Source organism: Mya arenaria, chromosome 8 (genome assembly GCF_026914265.1).
Source record: "Mya arenaria isolate MELC-2E11 chromosome 8, ASM2691426v1".
Taxonomy (NCBI): Eukaryota; Metazoa; Mollusca; class Bivalvia; order Myida; family Myidae; genus Mya; species Mya arenaria.
The window spans coordinates 3686440-3711341 of NC_069129.1; the positions used below are offsets into that span (position 1 = coordinate 3686440).

General features: G+C 35.5%; 1 protein-coding gene across 12 annotated transcripts in view; it reads left to right on the forward strand.

The window, feature by feature from the left end:
- The window catches only part of LOC128243349 (FH1/FH2 domain-containing protein 3-like), a 93026-nt gene that overhangs the window by 42784 nt on the left and 25340 nt on the right, over positions 1 to 24902 (forward strand). For 8 of the 12 annotated variants that reach the window (XM_052961067.1, XM_052961065.1, XM_052961064.1 and 5 more), the window contains 13 exons: positions 2104 to 2130; positions 5502 to 5560; positions 10338 to 10405; positions 12844 to 12949; positions 13320 to 13414; positions 15562 to 15673; positions 17015 to 17109; positions 17579 to 17722; positions 18060 to 18301; positions 18952 to 19079; positions 19556 to 19600; positions 21802 to 22032; positions 23186 to 24228. In XM_052961067.1, coding sequence (XP_052817027.1) covers positions 2104 to 2130; positions 5502 to 5560; positions 10338 to 10405; positions 12844 to 12949; positions 13320 to 13414; positions 15562 to 15673; positions 17015 to 17109; positions 17579 to 17722; positions 18060 to 18301; positions 18952 to 19079; positions 19556 to 19600; positions 21802 to 22032; positions 23186 to 24228 — 2395 coding nt within the window. The remainder of the gene's footprint in view (positions 1 to 2103; positions 2131 to 5501; positions 5561 to 10337; positions 10406 to 12843; positions 12950 to 13319; positions 13415 to 15561; positions 15674 to 17014; positions 17110 to 17578; positions 17723 to 18059; positions 18302 to 18951; positions 19080 to 19555; positions 19601 to 21801; positions 22033 to 23185; positions 24229 to 24902) is intronic. The other 4 variants (XM_052961069.1, XM_052961072.1, XM_052961063.1 and 1 more) reach the window with 4 other exon arrangements.

Consider the following 24902-nt stretch of genomic DNA (forward strand, 5'->3'; position numbering starts at 1 on the left):
AGTTTGTCTGTTACAGATTCATAATTTATGACTTGTATGTAAATGTAACGACGTCAGAGAGTTACTAAGCATTTTATTCTTGTTTCTGGTTATTACATTATATGTATACATGTTCTTTTCCAGAAAATGTTTGTCCACATGTTTTTATGGTCGACAATCATCACAGACACAATCATCGAACACTTCCATCAGTATTTATGTTCATTTCTAATTCTGCATAATTTTTTTTTTACTCTTCTGAATCGGCCACTTGAAATTAAATTACACACAAAAAATCAGGCACAATAGATGTCATCATTATCTTATCATCACCTTGGAGTTTCTGATCTGTATAAAGACAATGACAATACCCTGCAGACCGAGTAAATGATTTAGAGGATAGAGCACTTGACAATAGGCTATCAGGCTGATAACATCAACTGTGTAAAGATTTACAATTTTTATTGACTTCTAAATAAGTTTGTGCTAAATTCCTTTTAATAGTACAAATGGTGTCATCTTAGAGATTTAAAGTGAGCTAATGTTTAGATGTTGTCTGCAACATAGATATATCTGGAGGAGTTTTATGATTTAGTTTGAATAGTTTTAGGGTTGTTGACAGGTTTTATCGCTATTTAAATGGGTATTTAGAGCCCTGTTATGCAATTGTTTGAATTCGATTAAAGGCATTTATGGGCATTTGACCAGCACTATAATACTATGTTCAGTGGTCTTATAGGCCTGAAATAACACAAGGAATAATTGAATACTCAGCGTCGAAATTGGTTTTAGGATCACTCATATTTGCATTGAGAAAAATATTTTTTGCTTCCAAATTATGGGAAAACCTTCTTTAGCCAAAGGAAATAAATCTTGAAGAAAGTCTGGCAGTTAACTGTATCATATATCAAGTAATAGTTGTAAAATCACTTGACCGCTGTAAATTTTTAAAGTATAGCTTACTGTTCAACTTTAGTTTTATTTAGACAATTCACGAGTTCATTTGAGGTCTGAATTAAGTTTTGATTCAGAAATTTTGATTGACCTGAATAATGATTTTTTACCACACATGTGCAGTCCCAAGGATTTATAACATTTCAGCATGTTAACTGTCCTAGCCATCATCATGTCTTGTTATAAGGCTGTAAACATGTGAAAATGGACACATTTTATGATTGACAAGTGCAGTCTAGATGGTTAGGTATGATATGCTCATTATATCCTGATATGTTTTAAACTGGTTGTGTGTGTGTGTGGGGGGGGGGGGAATTTACAGGAACACTTAGTATAACAGTAAATTTGATCAAGACCATTATAGTCACACTTGTAACTTTCAATGGTCACACTTGTAACTTTCAAATGATATGCTTGATCTGTGTTCATAATTAGAATGTAAATGTCAGGTCTTGGAAATTTATTATTACATCGAATGGCCCCCTCCCCCCCCCCCCCCCCCCCCCTCCCCCCTAAGCTCCCTATTTTGAACATTCTAGATATTGAGGGGACTTTTAGACTTTGAAATTAACCACGTTCTGCCTACTGTCAGGGTTGATTTATTGTTACAGTATATTACTGTGTACTCTTGTTTGTTTTACTTTTGATTTTAAGGCCAATTTTGATCAGATCAAAAGCAAAATAATGCCCCAATATTTTCAAGCAATGCCCCAATATTTTCATTGCCTGCTACCGTTGTTTCTGTTTGAAGGTGCAGACAGATGTTTATCTACATCAGTTAGCCAACAACACAGTCATTTGTTGTGCTAGGCATACCTTACATTTTATATATATCTTGCCCTTGGGGCCACAATTAGTCTTTTTGACCTTTGTTGGTCACCCACTTAGAAGGTTTTTTTGGATAGAAATAACTTCTTTCTTACACATTGGCGGTGACTCATTGGTGTTTTTGCCTATATTCTTCTTGGAATTCTCCAGCATTAAGTGTGACAAAGCTGGTGCTGATCTCCTTTTTATTGAGATAAACCTACATCAATCTGGTACCATTCTTCTTGTCCACTTTTAAGTTAAGATCAATCACCATTCTTCTTGTAGATTTTTAAGTCAAAATCACCGTTCTTCTCAAAATGATCTTTTACTTGTATTTTATTTGAATTTTGTTGCTTTAAGTTACACTTCTGCCAGTCCAAAACCAAGGTAAATGTCCTTGTCCTGCAAGCTAATGTTTGGTGTGCTAGTCGGGTCAGAAGTTGTTTATTATGTATACAGTTAAAGTCATTATTATTATAGCTTTAATTCAATATAGATTTGCCTTTGTCAATATTTTGTGGAAAGATTTAAGAAACAACTTTTGACCCAAATAACACGGCCAAACGTACTGTATGTTTCTGTAATTTGTACAAACAGGGTATGACAAGTCTGGTAATGCCACAGTAATGTCTTGAGCTACAATAGTCTCAATTGCAGCATCTAGTCAACTGTCCCTGTCCTGTCAAATAGTAGATTGTCTTCAAAGTGCATGTTACATACAACTGAGATGTTTAGTTATAAGAATATTACTGTAACAGTGCATGAACTTAGTCTAACATTTCCACAAAGTGTATGTTATGATGAATAGTGCACCACAGCTCAGTCTACCATAAGGCATTTGAATATACTTGACAGTAAGTCTCCCATATTTTATTGTGCTTGACTACTACTTTGATTTCTTGATTCAGAAGGAAACTTTTTAATCATGGTCATGATGAAAAAAAAGCTTGGTACACATGTTGCCAGAGACAATAGGCACATATACAGCAATACCCATAACTCTGGCTTTAACAAATGTTGAGTTATGCCCCTTGTTAAAATAAATTAGACCAATAATTCATTGGCGTTCACTCCACACTTGTTGCAGTCAAATGGTGTAATATTGCTACACTCTCTGTTGCAAAGATATGAAGAAATGGCTGTAACTGATCCCCTTTGATAAATAATCTTAGATTAAACAGCTGTTTCAAATCTCTAGGACAATATGCCCATAGACTCCTGTATATCATAACAATAAAGAATGTTTATAATATAAACCCAACAAATGGTTCATTTTAAGCCTTCAGCTGTAAACCCATTGATGGATATAAACTTTGAATACTTTTAATGTTAACAACTTATTCCCTTCAATATGACATCTGCCATTAAGGTCTACTGACTTAAAATTATCACTAGCCTGACACAGAGTTATGTCTAAGACTGAAATTTGTTGATATCATGTAGAAAAAATATTAGTCACGGGTAAACTTTATTATTGAATTGTTCCATCCATTTTTTATGTGATTGCATCTGTGTTCTGAGACCAAAAGTAGTACAATATTTCTGGTAATATTTTATCTATGTACTTGGAAATAGGATCAAAATTATCAATGATGGAGAAGATAGGTTGAGAAGGATGTGGTCGGAGATAGGAACTCAGGAGATCTGGCAGATCTAACCTGGAAGTCATGAGATCTGGCAGATCTAACCTGGAAGTCATGAGATCTGGCGGATCTAACCTGGCCGGGAACTTCCTTCTCCTTTCTTATCTTCACTTCTATCAATAATGTAATTCAAATTTATAAACTATGTTTGAGGTTCAAACTAATAAAGTATGCAAAAACAGCTGAAAGCTGATATAAATCACTCTAGAGTCTGGAGTATGTTTCCTTGCTAGAAACCAGGACTATGGTATCCTTTTTTGAGAGGCCATGTATTAGTACCCCTTCTGGGGCTCACACCCACAACCTCTTGGGTGAGCAGAGGTGGTCACCTATACCACTAGACCACTCACTCTCTTATTAAGTGAGATATGCTTCAAAAGTGATTATGCAATATTTTTGGAAGTTTTTTTTATAAACATCATGACATCAGCTTCATCATTGTGTTCCCCTGTAGGAGCTAGATTGATGATAATAACATATGTATTGGAAATCCTATTTGTTTCATAAGTTTGCATGCATTTTTATATTTCATGGTAAAAACACATTTACACTGATGATTCACATAAATAAACATGGCGGTATCCTTTGGCAAGGTCTCATCAGAGAATGAATTATGTAATCTATCATGAAAGTAAATTGTGAATGATGAAGATGCATAACAGATTCATACATCACCAGCTGTACTAGGACGACATGTATATAGTATATGTATGTAAAAAAGCCTAAAGGGTATCAAGTGTAGTCGAGATAAATGGTGAGCTATTTATTCTCAAAAGAACAAAAAGTATATATAACCCAAAAGTCATTACGGCGTAAACAAATGGGAAACATTGAAATTAGAATATCTACATCGCAATAAAATGTTCATACATATTAAGTCATCCCATGTACCATTACAGTGTTCATTTTATCATGCCATTGGCCGTTATGGTAAATTTTGATGCCTGGTGATTGCATGTAATGTTGGGATGATTTGTAAAAGTGTTTCTTACTGATTACTATAAAAATAAATTACCAAAAATATGATAGATAAAGCTTACGCAGTTTATGTTTGTTATATTTTATGCTAGTGTATAAATGTTCCAATTTTTGTACTTTTTTTCACTACATGTAAAAGCATTTCAACTGATAAAAATAGTAAGGGGGCACCAGCTAGGCAGTCATCGAAATTAGTCATTTGGATGAACTAGCCCGGATTCTTACAATAGTGCTTGGCATTACATTTTTGAACAAGTCGTGCTATATATACCCCAGAATTTGAGCAAGCCCAGAAAGCATTTTACCAGTGCAGGGCTTGAGCGCTTGTGCTTATTTCAACCACCAGCTAGGCCTCCAGGATCCATTTACTGTTCATCTGATAGCTCTATTCTAGTTACTTCATGTTGAATACTTCCTAATCTTGGTCTACCATCAAACACACACTTGAACAAAAGTGTTTGAAGTTAACTTATGTCAAAACATTAATTTAAATAGGCTGGATCACATAATTCACTTGGCCAACTGGCTTACTCAGTCTCATTAAACTTGGGCACATCTTCAAACTGAAGTTGAACCTGACAATGTATCTCCTTTGAATAGAACGAAACCTGCATGTACGTGCATTATCATGAAGTTGAGTCATGCAATTGTATGCAAGCATGAAATTGCATGAACTCTGCACTTTCCTATTGTATGCATTGTTTAATTTGACACCAGTCTGCATTTTGTGTGAAATCATCAATCATTAAAATGTCTTCATTTATTTAAAACAATAAAAACTGTATATATTGTAATTGAAATGTGAAACTCTTGTTTTGTATTCATGCAACACAATATGACTAGAATTTCAGCTGTATAAGAACTATGAGTAATATTTTGGTTTATATGATACATTGTATTATTTCTTTTGATTATGATACAATAACATTTCACTTTCTGTCATAACATTTAGACAACAAAAAATGATAAATTAGAAGCTTTAGAATTATTGTGCAAGAAAAGGTGTAAAGAGACTGATGTTAAGCTCGACTGATTTGAAAAGAAATGTGGTTTTTGAACATTAAATATTGTAAATCATGTCATAATTGAAATGCTCCAAATGTAAATTTCTACATGATTTTCTTTCCTTGTTTGCAGGCGGAAGAACGCGCTTATCCTGCGAACCCAGCTGACAGTCCGAGTACATGCTGTGATAGGTAAGAACTAAATGTTCAAGGACCTTGTACTTAGGGACCATGTTGTACCAATAGTTACTATTTGAATAGAGAGGTACACTCAACTGGCTGGCTTACACATCCATTATTTGTGAGGTTATTAACAAAACGTACAAAACAACTTAAAATTATATTAGGCTTTGATACCTTCATGATGTGAAAATTATTACCCATAATTCATGACATGAAAGTTATTCATGATGTGAATAAATTATTACCCACCATTCATGATGTGAACAAATTATTACCCACCATTCATGACAAGAACAAATTATTACCCACCATTCATGAAGAGAACAAATTATTACCCACCATTCATTATGTGAAAATAATTATGCACAATTCATGATATGACAATTATTACGCACAATTCATGACGTGAAAATTATTACCCACAATTCATGATGTGAAAATTATTACCCACAATTCATGCCGTGAACAAATTATTACCCACAATTTATGATGTGAAAATTATTACCCACAATTTATGATGTGATATCATTACCCACAATTCATGACGTGAAAATTATTACCCACAATTCATGATGTGATATCATTACCCACAATTCATGACATGAAAATTATTACCCACAATTTATGTTGTCATATCATTACCCACAATTCATTACATGTAAGTTATTACCCACAAATTATGAAGAGAAATTATAACCCACAAATTATGAAGAAAAACTATAACCCACAAATTATGAAGAAAAATTATAACCCACTTATTATGAAGTGAACTTATTAGAGCAGGCCCAGTAGCCTATGAGGTTATTCAACACTGGGACTGGTGAGTGTCACCGAGAATCTAGGACAGTCATCAACATGATGGTGTAACCAGCAACTGTAGTACAGCACAGAATAGTATGAAGACAAAACAACAACACTACTTTTAAAGTTCTCTGACTATGATTAGGCAGTACCAATCTTGCCATTATATTACAAGCAAAAACATCCTGGAGTTACATCGACTCAAGGACTGTTTTGTCAAGACAAAATTCTTTATTTTTGTTAGACGACCAGGGTCGATGTCAGAATAAAACATACAAGTCATTAATATTCCATTAGTTGGTTTCATAAAACTCCCAATGTCATGTCTTAATGACAGGGTTTTAAATGTATCTTTTACTGAAGTATTACGTAAGGTGGGTTTAAAATGTGATTTGGCTACAGTATGTTTACCTTTATTTGTATGTACTTTGCGGATTATACGCACTTGAGTTATATAGGTGTTCAGGCATGCGATCTGAATTGGAAAACCAGATTAAACAAATTAGCGACTTAAAATTCCAATTTTGACATTTCATTGCTGATTTCACTGTCAATAATGTTAAAATTAGAAGTATGTATCATAGAACATGTACTTGAAATTTATGCATCATAGTTACTTTGTAGAAAAGTGCTATTTCAGACAGGCATTTGACATTATGTTTTTTCTAACTAATTTAGGACCAAAATCTGACCTAATTCCTGCTGCTTATTATAAACTTTTTTCTTAAATGTGAAAATAAAATTTTCTATGTTTTGTTTTTAAAAAAGATAAGAAATATCCAGTTCATCTGAAGCAACTCTTTGTTTCTTATTGCAATAACTATGAGGTTTAGAAGTAAGCAGTAATATTGCCCTATTATGCTGGCCGTGAGCAATGTCAAGTAGATGTGATGGTCAATCGGATGTGTATTGATGACCGGCATTTTGGTTTAGTGGCGTGGACACTTGCTTTGTTGGTTTATCAGTTCATGACTCTTGTTCCTGCACTTAACACATACTTAACTGGCCAGTAAGTGGATAAATATGTCTTTGATACTTTGGACAAGAATTATCTGATGAATTATAAATTATCTGTCAACACCATTTTAAACATTTATTTCTACATAATGAAGGCTTCAAGAAAACCCCCAATTAAAGCCCTTGAAAATCCCATAAATAAGGGATGTTCTAATGTACAAAAAGTAGCAGATTGATACAGAAAGAGGTTTTGGAAAATGGCATTAACCCCATGAAATGTGAGAAGGTTTTGGAATATGGCATTAACCCCACGAAATGTGAGAAGGTTTTGGTACCTGACATTAACCCCATTTAATCTGAAGATTTGGTATCTGACATTAACCCCATGAAATTTGAGAAGGTTTTGGTACCTGTCATTAACCCCATGGAATGTGAAGTTTTGGTACCTGACATTAACCCCATGAAATGTGAGAAGGTTTTGGAACCTGACATTAACCCCATGAAATGTGAAGTTTTGGTACCTGACATTAACCCCATGAAATGTGAGAAGGTTTTGGAACATGGCATTAACCCCATGAAATGTGAAGTTTTGGTACCTGACATTAACCCCATGAAATGTGAGGTTTTGGAACATGCAATTTACCCCACAAAATGTGAGGTTTGGAACATGGCATTAACCCCATTAAATGTGATACCCTTTACTCCTCTTATTGTTTAGAATTCTAGATGGAATAGGTCTGAATTTCATATTGAAAAGCCGAAACAAAAACAGTGAAAAATATTTGAGTAACAAGTGTAGGCCTAATGTAAGAAGGGTTGGAAATATCAAGAGATTTCAGACTGTAAAGAAGGAAGTATTGTGTTTAATGTTGCTGTTTTTCCAATCATCACCCCACCCTCCAGAAATGGAATCCTCTAGGTGAGACAGGGTGTGTTGAAATCTCCTCATTAACTGTAAATTAACAAGTTGGCCTTGCTGGATTTGTTTCACATGGAGAAAAAAAACATAAGTTCCTTAAGCTCAGGTGAGGGCTAATGAAAGATCTGTTTGTTATTATTGCTGATATTGAAGTACGCAGACAGTGTTACTTTGTGTAAGAGCAAAATATTCTATTCTGTCTATTTGTCTCCTGTAAGTGTTGCAGCCATCATGGAAGAAGAACAGAATTTGCTAATAAGAGAGTGGACATTGGCACCCATTAATGACATTATCACTACATCATGGGTAATAATGAGTTCTTGAATCCTATGATAGTTATGAGACAAAGCCTACCACCATGATTATATCACTGGCGTAGTAAAACAGGGTTATATTCAGGCCACTGGTGAAAGATGGGAGGGTAAAACTCGGAACTATTTCCATATCTCCACCATATGTTGTCAATCATTGTACTAATTACACCTGGGAAATCTTGACGCCTTCATTAGAACCCAAATATAAGACAACACAAGAGGTCAAGGTCATTTCTGTTTGATCATGGACTTATTTCTTTGTAGGAATTTATTATATTTTGCTTAAATACCAGTCATCGAATTTAGTCTTATGGATGAGCAAGCCCTAATTCATATACTTGGCATTACATTTTTGAACCCAGGATTTGAGCAAGCCCTGAAAAGCATTTTACCAGTGCAGGGCTTGGGGGCTTGTGCTTATTTCGACCACTGCAATAGACTTTCAATTTTGGGTTTTGACTATGCATCGATTACAGCAGAAGGGTATTATAAGCTCTGTTATCATAAAAGATTGCAAGTTCATCCTTGGGCCATTTATCTTTCTTTGAAGTGCCTTGTCACTGTGTCCTCAACCCTTGTTCGCGACTGTGATGTGGCAGACCCAGAACATAAATATTGAGCCATCATTCAAATTTCAAATTTCACTTGAAATCATATCAACAATGATATAGTACAATGATTTTCCCTTTGAAGGGGTAGTGACATTAATTATCATAAAGTAAACTTAAAAACCACATAGTCCAGCTGTGCATTCCTGTAGGGTCTCTCTGATCCAGAAAATGAAAATATTTCGTTGACTTTGTGATTGTGTTCCCACAAGAGGAACCTTATCCAAATTTCATCTACTGGAGTTGATAAGTTTGTTTGTTAAGCCCACATAATACGCCAATATTTGTATGTACATAATTGATAAGGAAATAATGATAGATAATCGTAGCCAGGTGAAAGTGATATATTGTGTAATAATTTACCCAAACTGAATAGCAGGACAGTAATCAATGAACTGATTTGTTTGACGAGATTTAAACAACCCCCAGTGCTCTATTCGGCCTGGACTAATATTAGTCTTCAATACATACGGGTACAGCAGGAATGCAAAACTGTTTGATAGAATAATAGGTTTTGTCCGAGTTAAAATAACAAATTGGTTTGTTATTTTAGAAGGCTTTGTTAAATCACCAAGTTTATACATTAATTATTGTAGGAACAGAAGTGAATAATGAATCTATTGCTTCAGAAACAAGAACTCTTAGTTATTATTATTGGGGGTCATTTTTGTTGGAAGCTTTATACATGATTTGATCAGAACCTGACCGATGCTTCCATTGAAAGAGAAGTGGGGGTAAACACTAATATGGCATTGTTCTATCATATTTTCAGGGCTTCTCAAGTAAAATCAGGGTTTAGAGCTTTTAACTTCAGACTTTCGTACAGCTGTAAAGATTGTTTTTTGCTTTGACATTTGCATAAAAAATAGTAGGAACTTAGCTTCTTGGGATATGAATGTATATGGCTTGAGACGTATTCCTAAAAGGGGGTCCTAGATCCTTTACCCTGCTTTAGGCATGATAACCTAACTCCAGCAGACCCCACCGGCAACTTTCAGGGTTGAAAATGATCAGCTGTTCGAACCTCTGTATTAAATATACTGCTTGATCCCATATTGTCTGGTACAAAAAAGTGCAAGTCACTTAATGATGTATTTGAGAAAAAGTTAAGATAGTCGGTCGTTCTTTCTATTTGTTTGTGAAAGTGTGGAAAATGGTTTGAATGTTATTTTGTTGTTTATTTTCAGAAAAATTGCTGAATTCCAGTGGGCGGGAACTACGCCGTGCCTTATTCTCTCTCAAACAGATCTTTCAGGTACAGAGATATTATTTCGTAATTTGTTACTTCCTTATTATTATTTTGTAATTAGGAACTGTGATTAAATTATTCTCATGCAAACAGATTTTTCAGGTATTAAAATATCATTTCGTATTTTGCAATAGTTGGGTAAATATTGTATACTTTAAAGTAAAAATACACATGATTTATCCCTTTAGCTTTTTAATTATATTGTAATGACATTTGTTGTTGTTTGCTTTTGTACAAAATATATTTATGGCAGAAGGGTGTAGAAATTGTGCATGTTGATTCAGAAAAGCCTCTTTAAATTGAAACTTAAAGGAATAAACAAATATCACACATGATCCTGCTGAAGAACAGGGGTGGTATTCTATATGCGACTTAAGTCCATCTTATGATCGTACATCATTGATTTCATTCATTGTTTATATATGTCCACAAAATCCAGTTGGCTATACCATTCTTTGATACAAATTAGAGCAATATAAAATACCAGCCATGTTGAAGGTTAAACATGTTGAGTTTATTTAAACAGAAACCCACATGATAGCTGTCATGCAAGCCATCTGCCTAACCTCTACATGAATTCAAAAAAGTGCATAGCAACAAATACAAATCTTCTTTAAAAAAGAATGTGGTTACAGTAGTGCTACAAATACAAACCCTCAAGAAAAAAATGTGGATATGAATACAAAGTCAGAAGGGTGCGTTGAACTGTATCATTGGTATTAATGTCTGTTAGATCAACTGATTTTATGGGTAATAAATTTTGGAATTGCATGTCAGCATCTGCCAAGACCTCTAAAATAGATGCACATTTTTATCTGGTGTATTTTCGGTAACATATCTAAACATAGGATATGCCATGTACAGGAAATGCAAAAATAAAACCTTTGAGATCTAAGATTTGAAATTGGCATTTTGATTTCTAGAGTTAAAAAAAAAGATAAAGAAATATTTATTCATTTTTTTGTTGCCTTTTTTATCTTGATTGTATCCAACTTCCTTCGTTAGACTGTCTGAAAATAATAGAAACAAAACATTTAAGACACATACAGATAATTTATTTGAATAATGTTAGAAATAATACAGCGATCAAATTGAGAATCATCAGATGTTTAAAAAAATGATTAAGAACAATGATTATCACCAAGCTTAAAGGTGCGGAACGTAAGAAAATGTGGGCTTAACTTTTGTGTGGAAGGTAATTTATATAATTTTGTAGTTATAAACAAGGTACACAAATATGCAAGCCATATTTATGTGTATTCATTTAAAAAACATTACTAGGGTTGATAAACAGTATATAATACATATAACCATTACAGTGATGACATATCGGATATGAATCAAAATATAGGCTGAACAAAGTTTAGGGTCTGTTATCAAGGTCTGTTATCAAAAGTTATCACTATTGCTGCACCAGATTCTGCATCTAACCATATCCTTGTTTTTGCCATTACCCAAATGCACCCTAGTTTCAAGCATCTGCAGATAAAAAATAACTCCCTTTGAAAAAAACAGCCTTCATGTAGCTTTTCCAACCACTAACTCAACGAACACAGATAAGACAATTACCGGGTCTCCCCACAAAATACCTGTCTCTCAGCAGTGAAGACCTGGGCTTACCTTGGGAGAGTTTTTCCACCTTTTCCCCATTAATTTGTTAACTTAGGATGTTCTTTTCTGAAGTATGTTGTTAAGCAACTTCATGCTGTGTATAAAAGTATATTTTTGTTGCATTCACTTGATTTTTACTTAATTATCTCTGATAATTATTTTCAAAGCCCTTTCCAAAGAAAAACCTTTGGAAGTTAATATAAATTAGTTCTATATCTTTAATCCATTATAAGTGTGTCTGTTTTTGAAGAAAAAAGCCCAGCAATAGTGATAACCTTGGCGGGGTCATTGTAGTCAGTGTCAATGGTGTCTTGCAACTTCATCCTTGGCCATAACTCCAAAAATGTTCAACATGTTCATATGAAACTTGTTATACATGTTGCTAGAGACAATACCAGATTTATAGCAAGGTGCATATTTTTTGCTTGAATTATTATTGAGTTATGCCCCTTGTTTGGACAGACGATTGCTGGCGCTCGCTTCATGGCGCTCTTTTCAAAAGATTTTTAAACAAAAAGAAAGTAGCATGGCCACTTTTTACCAATAGCAAGAATACAATAGACTTGAATATTGTGTATAGAAACTAGACATTAAGGTTATATTTATTCTACATTTACTAAGCATCTATTAACTTGATTTCAATGTCAGATGACAATTCTGTTTGATCATTCTTTGTAAGGCAAAATAAGAATGGTAATGTAAGAGATTGGTAGTGTACACAAGTCTACACTCCTGGATACATTCAGGACAGAAATGACCTAGGTTTGTTATACTCGTATAGTGGAATTACTGTTATTATAATCAATCTAAATGACATTGTTGTTTATTTGCAGGATGACAAGGACCTGGTGCATGAGTTTGTGAACAACGATGGGCTGGAATGTCTTATCAAGGTCGGAGCAGAGGCCGACCAGAACTACCAGAACTACATACTCAGAGGTAACACTTGAGTTTTGACTTTAAATGAATAATCTCTTAAGGGATTCACTTGTTTAATATTAATATTTAGTTGTGTCCATGTTAATGTTGATTTTAAAACAAAACTATCTGTATTTGATTCACTTGTTGTAATTATCATTCCTTATGGTTCAGCAGTATGGGGATTTTACAACACGGATGAAGTTGACAAGCTGCACATAAAGCGTTGTGAATTGCTCTTAGGAGTTTGCTCCCAGACTTCAAATGCAACTGTTTTTGATGAGCTGGGTAGATTCCCATTATCTGTGATACATAAACAAAGTCAGAGCCAATAACCAAAAGTCAGTTTACCTTAAAGTTATTTGCATGTTTGTATGTGTGTATGTTGCAGCTCTTGGCCAGGTGATGCTGTATGTTGATGGTATGAACGGTGTCATCAACCACAATGAGACCATACAGTGGCTGTACTCTCTACTTGCATCAAAGGTTGGTACATCAAGCACAATACATAGTAAACGTGTATCTAACTAAGATATTTATATCAATTTTTAGCTCGACTATTCGAAGAATATACTACTCGCCCCAGCGTCGGCGTCAGCGTCGGCGTCTGGTTAAAGTCTTAGGGCAAGTTTGGATTTTCACTTACAAGTCCAATACCCTACATTCAATTGACTTAATACTTCACGCAGTTGTTCAGGGCCATCACATGATGAGGTTAGATAACTCAATATTATTCTTTACACAGATTATGGCCCCTGATTGACTATGGAACTTAGGTTAAAGTTTTAGGGCAAGTTGGAATATTAATTAATAACTTCTATATCCTTTGTTCAATTGACTTAATACTTCACACAATTGTTCAGGACCATCACACAATGAGGTTACATAACTCCATATTATCCTAAATACAAGTTATGGCCCCTGATTAACTTAGGTTAAAGCTTTAGGGCAGGTTTAAGTTTTAGGACAAGTTGGGATTTTCACTTAAAACTCCAATACCATTCATTCAATTGACTTAATACTTCACACAGATGTTCAGAGTCATCACATAATGAGGTTAGATAACTCCATATTATCTTTTATACAAATTATCGCCCCTGATTGACTATGGAACTTAGGTTAAAGTTTTAGGGCAGGTTGGGATATTGTTTAATAACTTCTATACCCTTCATTAAATTGACTTAATACTTCACACAATTGTTCAGGACCATCACACAATGAGGTTACATAACTCCATATCCTTAATACAAGTTATGGCCCCTGATTGACTTAGGTTAAAGTTTTAGGCAAGTAAAAGTTAAGGGCAAGTTGGGATTTTAATAAAAAAAACTTCTATACCTTTCATTAAATGCACTTGATAAAATTCAAAATTAATTACGACCATCGTACAACAAGAAACATAACTCCGTTTTAAGCCTAAATATAAATTATGGCCCTTGATTTTTTTTGATTCTTTTGTATATTCTTAACCACATTTTCATAATGGGAAATCAAGTTATTTGAATGACTTGCGTCATTGTTTGGGAGGGCTGGTGGGAGGGCAGCATCAAAGTCATCGAATAATTTTAGTTAGGTTTGACATAAAGAGACCAAACTTGGTATTATTACATCCTTATTGTATTCTAAGTGAAATCGGCGTAATCGAGCGCCCTGTCTTACGACGGCTCTTGTTATATGGTCCATTATATTCAATTGGGGGGTTTAACTTGCTTCTAAGTATATGTTAAAGTTCAAGTTATTGGTGTTCTACAGATAATGTTGTTATGTTCATTAAAATTATTTTTTGGGCATTTTTTCCTTAAACAACCAGAGCTATAGTTTAGATGGTATTTTGAAACAACCTCAAAAAGTGGAAATCTATTCTTCAATGGGTAAATAAAGAATTTGGCAGCCTATCAATCATTATGATCTATATTAGACCAGTGTCAAATACATCATCGATTATTAATCCTATTTAGGTTAAAAGGTCTGTTATCCTATTATAGTCATTGAAAGTGGGACTTAGGAAACCCCTTGATTGACAGATTTCGGTCACATTACCTTGTCTAGGAATACAATCTCATTATGATCCAACAAGCATGATTATAAGAAGATTAAGGTGTTAGTGTACAATGCTTTAAAAGTAAGTCATGCTTGGTGTGTGCAATATTGCATCAGAGTTAAAATTATTTAACATGTAGCTGATTGTGCAAAACTAGTTATTTCTTGGATTTGGTCAGACTGCTTATTGATTGGTCAGTATTCATCCAATAGTGGCTTTTAACCAATCAAATCATTTAAATGTGATAACAAGCCAAAAGATTTAGGAATGTGTTATTCCATTGGTTGTCCATAAGTGTCCATATAGAGCGTACAGAATCTCAGAAGATGTACGAATTCCGCTTAATGTATAGGAAACAGTTTTCATCTTCACAACCTCCCTAAGAAATTATACTATCGATTTCAAAACTTTGAAAAATTTGATTGTTGATGATACAGTGCTCTCTCCATATTATACAGGGCAAGGTCAGGATGAAGGTATCTATTGCATTGCGTTACCGCATCATTCATATTTACCTATTGGTAGGTGGTAAGAAAATGGGGTATTTCATCATGTGTTATGTATATTTATTTAAGTAAAACATCTCTTTTAGTTTCGGTTGGTGGTGAAGACGGCTCTGAAGTTATTGCTGGTGTTTGTGGAATACACAGAAACCAACGCCCAACACCTTGTACGGGGAGTGACCACGGTCGACAAGAAAAGAAGTATGTACAGTGGAAACTCACTAAACCGGACAAGGTCCGGACTGGGCAAAATTTCCGGTTTAGTGAGGATTCCGGTTTAGTGAGGATTTGATGTACGGAGTAAGTTTACTAAAAATTTAAACTGAGTGAACCTTTAAAGGGAAGTTGAAAACTGGAATTAAATAAAAACACATAATTTAACGTAATTAACACGAATTTAATGCTTGTTAAGTATGTTTAATAGTTTAATTAACGCACCACTCTAATTTGATTCAATCATAGAAGTCTTTAGAAATAAAGGAAACTTGAAACTTTAGATAAAACAACCCTCCAAAATGATCACTTAATAACACTTATTTTCTGCAACAAACAAATTAATGGTTCAATTAATTTTCTTTTCTCAAGTTTGATTATCGCGCGACAGTCAATCCACAGCACAATCATCATTATCGATTATCGAGTTAACTAACACATTTTCTCGATTTTTTTGTCCGGTATCCGGAATTCCGGGGTTCCGGTTTTGTAGGGATTTTTTTACATTGAAAATAGAAGGGAAAAACCGGGACTCTGAAAAAGTCTGGTATTCCGAGGATTCCGGTTTTGTGGAGATCCGGTTTAGTGAGTTTCCACTGTATATCACAGTCATGGAAATTCAGCTTTTGGATGAACAAGCCCAATTTATTACCCTTGCGCTTGGCATAAACAAAAATCAACAAGCCCTGCTATATCAAATACAGAATCTTAGAAAGCCTGGAAAGCATTTGACCAATCCAGGGCTTGCAGCCTTGTGCTCATTTCCACTGCTGATATCAGTTTGCCCTATAACTTGTTTTGTTGATGTTGTACCACTTGAACAAAAGCAATAACTTTAATACTTTAGGGCTTCAGGCTAACTAGCATACATATGGTTTCTACTACCGACATGAAGGACAGTACTTTCCCTAAATGTTAAGTTGTTGTGTAAATTTGTGTACCGAAAATGGGGATGATGAATAATATGTCTCTATATCAGCTTATCCCTACATTCAGTGGTAAAGCCATGGAATATCATGATATAAGGTTCATCATAATTTGTCTGATTTCTGAGAAAGTCGAGGTATTGTCAGTCTTGGTGTCGTGGGTAATGAAGTCTTCACAGTTGAGCAAAAACTGTACATTTACCAAAGCTAAACATTACTTGAAATATCTAAATAATGCTTGGTACTCCTGGTGCATGAGACTTAAGGCATTTGTATGGCAAGGCGCATAACTCTTCTTAAATAATTCTTATACCCCTTGTTCCACTAAAACAACAATAGACAAGCATGCTCTTTTTTTCTTTATGTAATAGCCCCATGTAATGTTATACATATTCTGTTTCAGTGGTGAAGGTGTGGACTAACGTGATGTCTATCCTGGATGAGAAGGACGGCGGCGACTCCGAGCTGCTTGTGTACGCTATGACTCTTATCAACAAGGTACAGCAATATCAGCACACATGAGCAATGCAATGTGGCTTTGTTTGGGCCAATTTTCAAGGTTTAAAAATTGCCATTATTGAATCATAGGAAAGCAACTTTATACTGAATATTTTGAATTCATACCGGATAAATTAAAAATTGAAAATAAAACCCTCACTTTGTTTAAGCAATCTACAGCATTGATATGATTTAAGAAGCCTTAATGAAAAACAACATACATGTAGTCGGATGTGGTAGATGTAATTATATTTCATCAAAGCTTTCTACAAAATGCTTTTGAGCTGCACTCAGTTGTTCCTTTCTGGACATGAATTCAGATATCCATTTATTTTCTATAAAGTCGAGTTATTTCACTGTATCTGAAAAAAGAGAAAAATCCAGATCATTTAGAAATGACATTGTAGGCAATATAGTGTTTCTAAAAAAATAAATATTATGACTATATTGTTTTTTATGTTTTTTGTAGGTATTGAACGCAGTTCCGGACCAGGAAACATTCTATGATGTGACAGACGCCCTTGAAGAGCTGGGGATGGACCGGATCACCCAGCGATACATGAAGAGGAAGGGGGCAGACCTGGACCTTCTAGCACAGTTCCAACAATATGAGGTGGGTGGAGAATATCAGGTTGTGTGGGGGATGGGAGGGGGGATTGTAGGTGTGGAGTTTAAGATTTAATCAGCCATTGACACATGAAGAGGAAGAGAGGGGGACCTCCTACCGCAGTTCCAACAGTATGAGGTTGGTGGGGAACATCAGATGTATGGTTGATGGGAGGTGTGGAGGAAGGGGGGAGGGGGGTATTTAGGGAGTGAGGACAGTATTTTGCAGTGTGTTCTCAAAATATGGTTATGTTTCAGTTTCTAACCATTTTATGTATGGGACTTATACTTTTCATATAAGTATTATGGCATAGCAAACTAATAATCAATTGTTTCCCCTACAGACTGCCTTGAAGGCTGAAGACGGGGAGGAGGATGAGGTTGGGAACCTTGACAGTCTCCGACGCACTCCGCGGATCAAGGCGGGGGGTACCGCTGAAAGGAAGAGTCGGCGGTTCTCTACAGGGGTGATGCCTGGGAAGGGTGAACAGGGGGGAATGAGCAAGCAGAACAGCGCACCCATGCTGCAGGATGTTGACAGGAAAGCTGCTGCGGACTATTTGAAGCGAAAAGCAAGGCTGGATGAGTAAGTTGTGGTGTGATGGCCAGAATGTTCTAAGTGACATTAAATGAAGAATCAGATGGAAGCTTTATCACATTCACCGCTCGAAGTTGTGTGGCATGATAGTACAGTTTGTTTTATCAATAAGGTATTGAAAATATAAAAACAATTGCTGCGTCTTCTCTTTAATAAAAATCCATTCAGTTCCCTTTGTGATTTAATGGCCCATGAGCTGCAGTTTTGATGCAAACAAAGGTCAGAAATTTCTGAAAATTTTGAAAAACATGGGTTATAGTATAAAATTAAGGTAACAAAAATAATGACAAGCAAGGAAATTAGAAAAATTATTTTAATGCAAATGTAGTAAAACATTGCGTGGGCAGGAATCGATCCTGGATCCTCCTAACCTGGGTATCATACTGCAACACAGTAGAAAAAATGAATTTTATGAAGTTTTCATGGCGCAACCATTAATTGATGTTTTTTAAAGTATAAACAAATTACACTTGTGAAGCAGAGAGTGTGGCTTATAGAATACAGTAGTAATGGAATGGTAGGCACAGGACCATTTTGGGTCAGTATCACAAATTAAAAGTAACATTACTGTTTAAAGGAGTAGAATGAATCTTTCTTTTTTTAAGAACAATATAACAATGATTGTGTTTGTATATCAGGCGAGGAGCCTTGATGCCGGCAGAACATGAGCAAATAGACCAGATGCCAGACAAGGCGAGGTTCCGCCACTTGCACGCTATCGACAATACCGCCGAGGAACCGTACATGAATGGCTCCGGGAAGGCCTGTGAGTATAACATGTTTGCTTCCTTTCTATTTCTTTTGTGTTATGATAGTTCTTTGAGTTAAAACATTGAGTTTTTTTATTTTATTTGTTAAATATAAGCCGTTATTAATATTTATGAAGAAAACTAGTTAGTTGATAAGTGAATTGATTGTAAGAGAAAATGCATGGTGTTGAGCTTACAGCTGTGAAATCAACATGTCGGTTGACCGTATTTGCTTTAATACAATATATGCGATCCAAAAGTCAGATTACTTTCCTGCCCTCAGCTGAAATGTATTGGCTTGAGTTGAACTAAACTTTGAAATGCTTTTAAAAGAGTGCTTGTTAATGGAATAACGTCACAGAATAATTATAAATGCTTAAATGTTGTACCTTTGTTTATACTTAACAACCATGACTCATCTGGGAATGGTTCAAAAAAGAAGATAAAAACGTTGAAGGTGTTGGTAATGTTTGTTTGAATCTTGTGACTCTAGTGGAGGCAGTAAGTTCAGAAAACAAGGATTCTCCCTCACAAGCAGGTAAGATTGCCCCTCCCACTCAGCTTACCTGTACACATGCAGTCCAAGCCATGCAAATATGGGATAGATCGAGGTTACAGTTTGTGTTTATTTTTGATCTTCTAAATCATTAAGTCAACAAACCGGGCACCGCCATGTGAAGAATTTATAATTTAGAAGACCAAAAATAATAACTGTCATAGTATCAATTGCAAAATGTCTCTGTCCTAGCAAACAAGCATGCGCGAGCTTCTAAATAACACACCTAATAAAACCAATAAAGGACTAAATGGAAATTTTTGGGGGAGGGGGTGTTTTCGTCCGTAGCTGAAAGCAGCTTTCTAAACCAGGTGATCCCATTTTGCAGAGACATGAGCACACTGATACTAAGGAATTTTAGTCATTTCTGTACATAGTATTTTTTACAAATCCCAGTCTGTCCATATAAGGCTGGTCAAATCTTATCTGGGCCAAAAACCTCTCGTTGAAATGTGCTTCTGTTGCAATTCTGATACAAAGTATGTGGGCCTTTAGATTTGAATTTGGCTCAAAATTTTTTGAATTAAGTTTTGTATTTAACGACTGCTTATGTAATGTCCACTATTTGTTAGAGGTTGAGCTACATTGTACAGAAATGACAGAGCATCCTTAATGTTTTATACCATATTTCATGGAAACAATTTGCCCTATACTTCTCTGTAGTGCGTTATACAGGTGTTCCATTTTCTGTCATCACACCATGGTTTCGGGAGAGTTTTGTTCACATTAGAGCCTTTCATCCTTGTTATTTAAACACTCAGTACATTTGTTGCTTACACATCTTGCAATTAGATTCACACACCTTCAGTTGGTGAACAATACTACACTCCTAAAGTGTTCATTTTTTTCTTTGTTTTCACATACCCAACGGACCCTTTTTTTTTCCTTAACCTGACCCTACACTTTTTTGGCATTTTGATGGTTATTTTCCTAAAGAGGCAATTTAATTTGAGTAAACATTATACTTAAAACTTTCTAAAAGAGTGATATTCATTGATATATGGTCGGTTTGGTATAGAATCCTGGCTTTCAAAAAAGAGAAAAAAGTTTTTTTATGCCTACCTACCTTGTTTTTTTCAAATGTAAGTGGAAACAAAGATTTTACTGTTTGGCTTAATTACAAACTTGGATTTGCTTTCACACAAGTTCAAAACTTATTTCTGAGAGTTAACAATTATATAAACAGTTGTAAACAAAATTGTCAGCATTAATACTCATTAACAAATCATTATTCTCTCATGCCTAAGGTCACTAAGCTAAGACATTCACATGTATATATACTGTTGGTGTTTACAATTAGTCATTAGGAATTTTTGTGAGCTTATGTAGAAATGTTGTCATCTATAATTTCATGAAAAAAGTGCTCCCTGTATCTGCTCCATATCAATATACAAAGTGTACATGTGTAAATGGTGAATGGCTCTAAAACTAATAGTTGTAATAATTTGTTTAAATTAACAAGGAAGTAAAAAAAAATGTAATATAATTATAATAAAATTTGTAAAACTTGCTTCTGCTTCACTGATCTCTCCTCCTGCTTCTGCCGTGTGGACTTGGCTAGACAACTTTCTACATTTTCACAACTTGCTTTGAAATTATTTCTTTTCAGAATGCTGTTTTGCTAACAAAACATTTAGCTCATGATATTCTATTCTAACTCCTGCTTAAAATCTACTGATTGTCATACATGTTACTTTCTTAGTATATATTTATGATGGTTTGTTTTGACACTAAATGCAGCCTTTTGAATGTTGTTTTATACAGTTACTTGTTTATTTCGCAGTCAAGCATGTATAATTTCTATTTCTAGTTTTCATGAAACTTTACATAGTTATTACCTAACTCTAAAACAGATAGAATCATTCACTCTGGCATTTTGGAGCCCAATAATCAAAAATATTTTCTTGTTGGTGGTTTTACTAAACCAAACAAATCTTTACTAGCAATACTGGGACTGGTTTAATGAAAAAGATACAAAAGAATAGTTACCCAATCTCGACCTTATAATCTAAATACTGTAATAATAACAACCAATCAGATGGCCAAAAAAGCTCCAAACTTATTTTTTGGTGAAACTGTGCACAGGTTTCAAGGGACATTATACCTGCTTGGCTGTACTTGACTTTCGATTTGTTCCTGTGTTGCCTAGCAACTAACAAGTGGCCTGTTTAATCGAACCACAGATTCACTCCGCAATAGACGAGAACGGCGTGCACGCCAGCGCGACTTTTACCGAGCACAGGAAATCGGTGCACCCCAGTTGTCAACGGTTTCCGGTGATAGAATGTCCATAGCAAGCACCTCTTCCACGAGTACATGTAGTAGTAACAGTAGCATGCCTGTTGTCGTGGAAACACGGGCCGACACTAAACAGTACTCGTCATTGAGTTCGCTCAGTGATGCCGAATCTCTGGGTAAGAAATGGTCGTAGAACAGAAGCATACACACAGTAGTTGACACATAGAGCAACAGGGTGATGAGATAGCCTTGAACCTGTTTGAGAAAAAAGTATTCCTTTATATAAAATGACTTTCTTGACTCAAGCTTGTAATGAATGGCAATATTATTAGGTCAACAGCAAACATGTTGTTTATCATTATTTTACTAGGTTTAAATTCATGACTTAGCCAAAGATCACAAAATTGTTGCAAAATTTAAACAGTTAAAACTATTGGAATGTTTATGGTAACCAATATTAAATAGGCTCAATATCGCTTGGCTCGATTTCCTCTTTGGCTGGAACTGTACGCTGAGGACCGATTTTGTTTGACTCTTTGTAAGTATGCGCGCTTTGCCCGATATTCGCGAGGCTCAAAGTATTTTGGCCGGTTCCTGGGATATTGAGCCAACTGGTTTCGGCTGTATATCAACTTCAAATAGTTTGTCTTGAAAAAACCAGCTTCATTGGTGGCGTTAAAGTGTGTCTTGTGATTTGAGCTAAGGGTTTTAATACTATTCATCACCCTGTACATAGTTTAATATACAAAGCACCGAGTATGTTGTCCAGTCGTCACAATAACTGTGTTTACGTCACCAGTTAGTTGTATAGTAACCACCAACTATTATGTCAAGTCTGAAATGTTGTAATGTGGACAAGTAAGGAGTCCCTACACATGTCCTGTCCTCTCTACCAGTGTACAGTCACAGCGGTCGGATCAAGGAATGCAAGTTATTTGTTGCACGAGAATATCACTATTTCTGCATGGAACTGAATGTCCCTCATCAACAATTCTTCCTCCAATGTTTTATTCTGGAATGAAGTGAAGCTATGTTTTTGTTTTGATTATAGCACATTTTAAACTAAAGCTGATGGATTGTTTTTTTATTATTATTTTTTTCACTTGAATAGCTTTATTTCAATAACATTTCACAGATGTTTCGCTGATTAACAAAAAAGCAGAGGCTTTTTTGCATTGTTATAGTGTTTTGAATTAAAAACATGTAATTTGTTTGTTAATGCCTTATATATTGTTTGCTTTTTCGTACATTTACTTCATCAAATTACTCACAATTTTGATAACAACTAAACCTAGAAGATGGACTTAGGCTTGTTCCTCTGTATTGCAGACATACAAAACCAAAAAATGGGCCGAGAGCCTCCAGACAAGCACATCCACCCATCACGTGTGCACGAGGAGTCCGGCTACCAGTCTACAGACGACCTGGGTCGCTCAAGGGGAGAAAACTCGTATAATGAATCTCAGCTGCAGAACGGGGATGAGCAGGAACAGGGCATGTCGAACAATCACCGCTGGCTCATGTATAAAATGCAGCACAAAGACGATGACACGAGTCAGAGCTCATTTGAAAAACAAGAGCAGCAGGGTGGTGTTGTAGTTAACGATCGGACAGGACAACATGTGCAGGATAATAAAAGTGATAACCAAAATTCTCAGTTGGATAATAAGCAAGAGGGTGATAAAAATAAGGTGAAGTCTGAGTTAGAGCGGTTACACGGGCGTAAGGCCGACATTGAAGAGGGACCAAAGAAAACAACAGGGCCGGCGGGAGATAAGTCGGGGCTTATTAGTCAACGCCTCGAAAGTCTCAATAAAAAACATGAACCTTCTAGGGTTGAGCCAGTCATTCATAAACCTGATGTCAATTTGACAGAAAGTGACCTCCAGTGGGAGAGATTACAGAAACGGCTTAATCGGTCTCTAAAAATTAACGATATGGATTTTACAGACTTAAAAGATACAGATGATGAAGATGTGTTTGCTCCTCCAAAGTTAGACTTTGGTGAAGGGGTTCCGCCCCCTCCCCCCGTTCCAGGGATTCCCCCACCCCCACCTGGTATGGGACCCCCACCCCCACCACCTATAATGGGAGTACCACTCCCACCACCCATGGGGGGCCCTCCTCCACCCCCTCCATTCGGCAGTGCTCTACCCCTACAGACAATGTCCATAGACCTACCCCCACCCCCTGGGGCTAATCTTAAAAAGAACAAAAAGACCCTGAAACTCCATTGGAAAACTGTTCAACCTGAACAGCCACATGTGTCAACCAAAGGGGTGACAATTTGGAAGGACATGGTACCGGTGAAGGTGGACCCAGAGAAGTTGGAGCACCTGTTTGAAACTCGGCAGGCTGAGCTGAAACAGAAGGTGGGTATAAGATTAAAGAATTTGCTGTCAAAGTCAGGCCGTGGCCTTTGATATTCTCATAGACTCTTCACAAAAATAAGGTTTTAATGTCTTGGGGCTTGATCTCAGAAGTGAAAAAAGTCATAAATTGTTGGGTCTTCAATTTCTTGTAAGAAATGTTTTAAGGCATTAAGCTTATAGACAAGGGGGCTGTTTCCATAAAGATCGTTATGCTAAAGGTTGTAATATTCCAGGTGTAACGCCGTTTTGAAAAATTTCTGAAGAACATTAATTGTATAGATTATTATTTGCGTCCTGGAGCTCTCTTAAGCAGCGTAAGGATTATGATTAAGATTATGATTGAAACAGGCCCTTGTTTTATACATTGTGTCTAACAGTTTAAAGATGTGATTCAAAAGAACATGACAAAAGATGTTAGTTGCATATGAAACTTACATGAATAAAGATAGTTATGTTTGTACAGACAAGTGTCACTTTGGCCATATTCATATATGTAAGAAATTTTGAAAATATTATTTTTGTGGCGAGAGTCTTTGAGATGATATGTGTATCTGAATATTTGGAAACAAAATTCATTAGGTATTGATCTTGGCTTGGCTTGAAAAACAAAAGCCTGAAATGTTAAAATTTGTAAAAACTTGTTTGTAGATTTGAATGTAATATACTGACTTGTT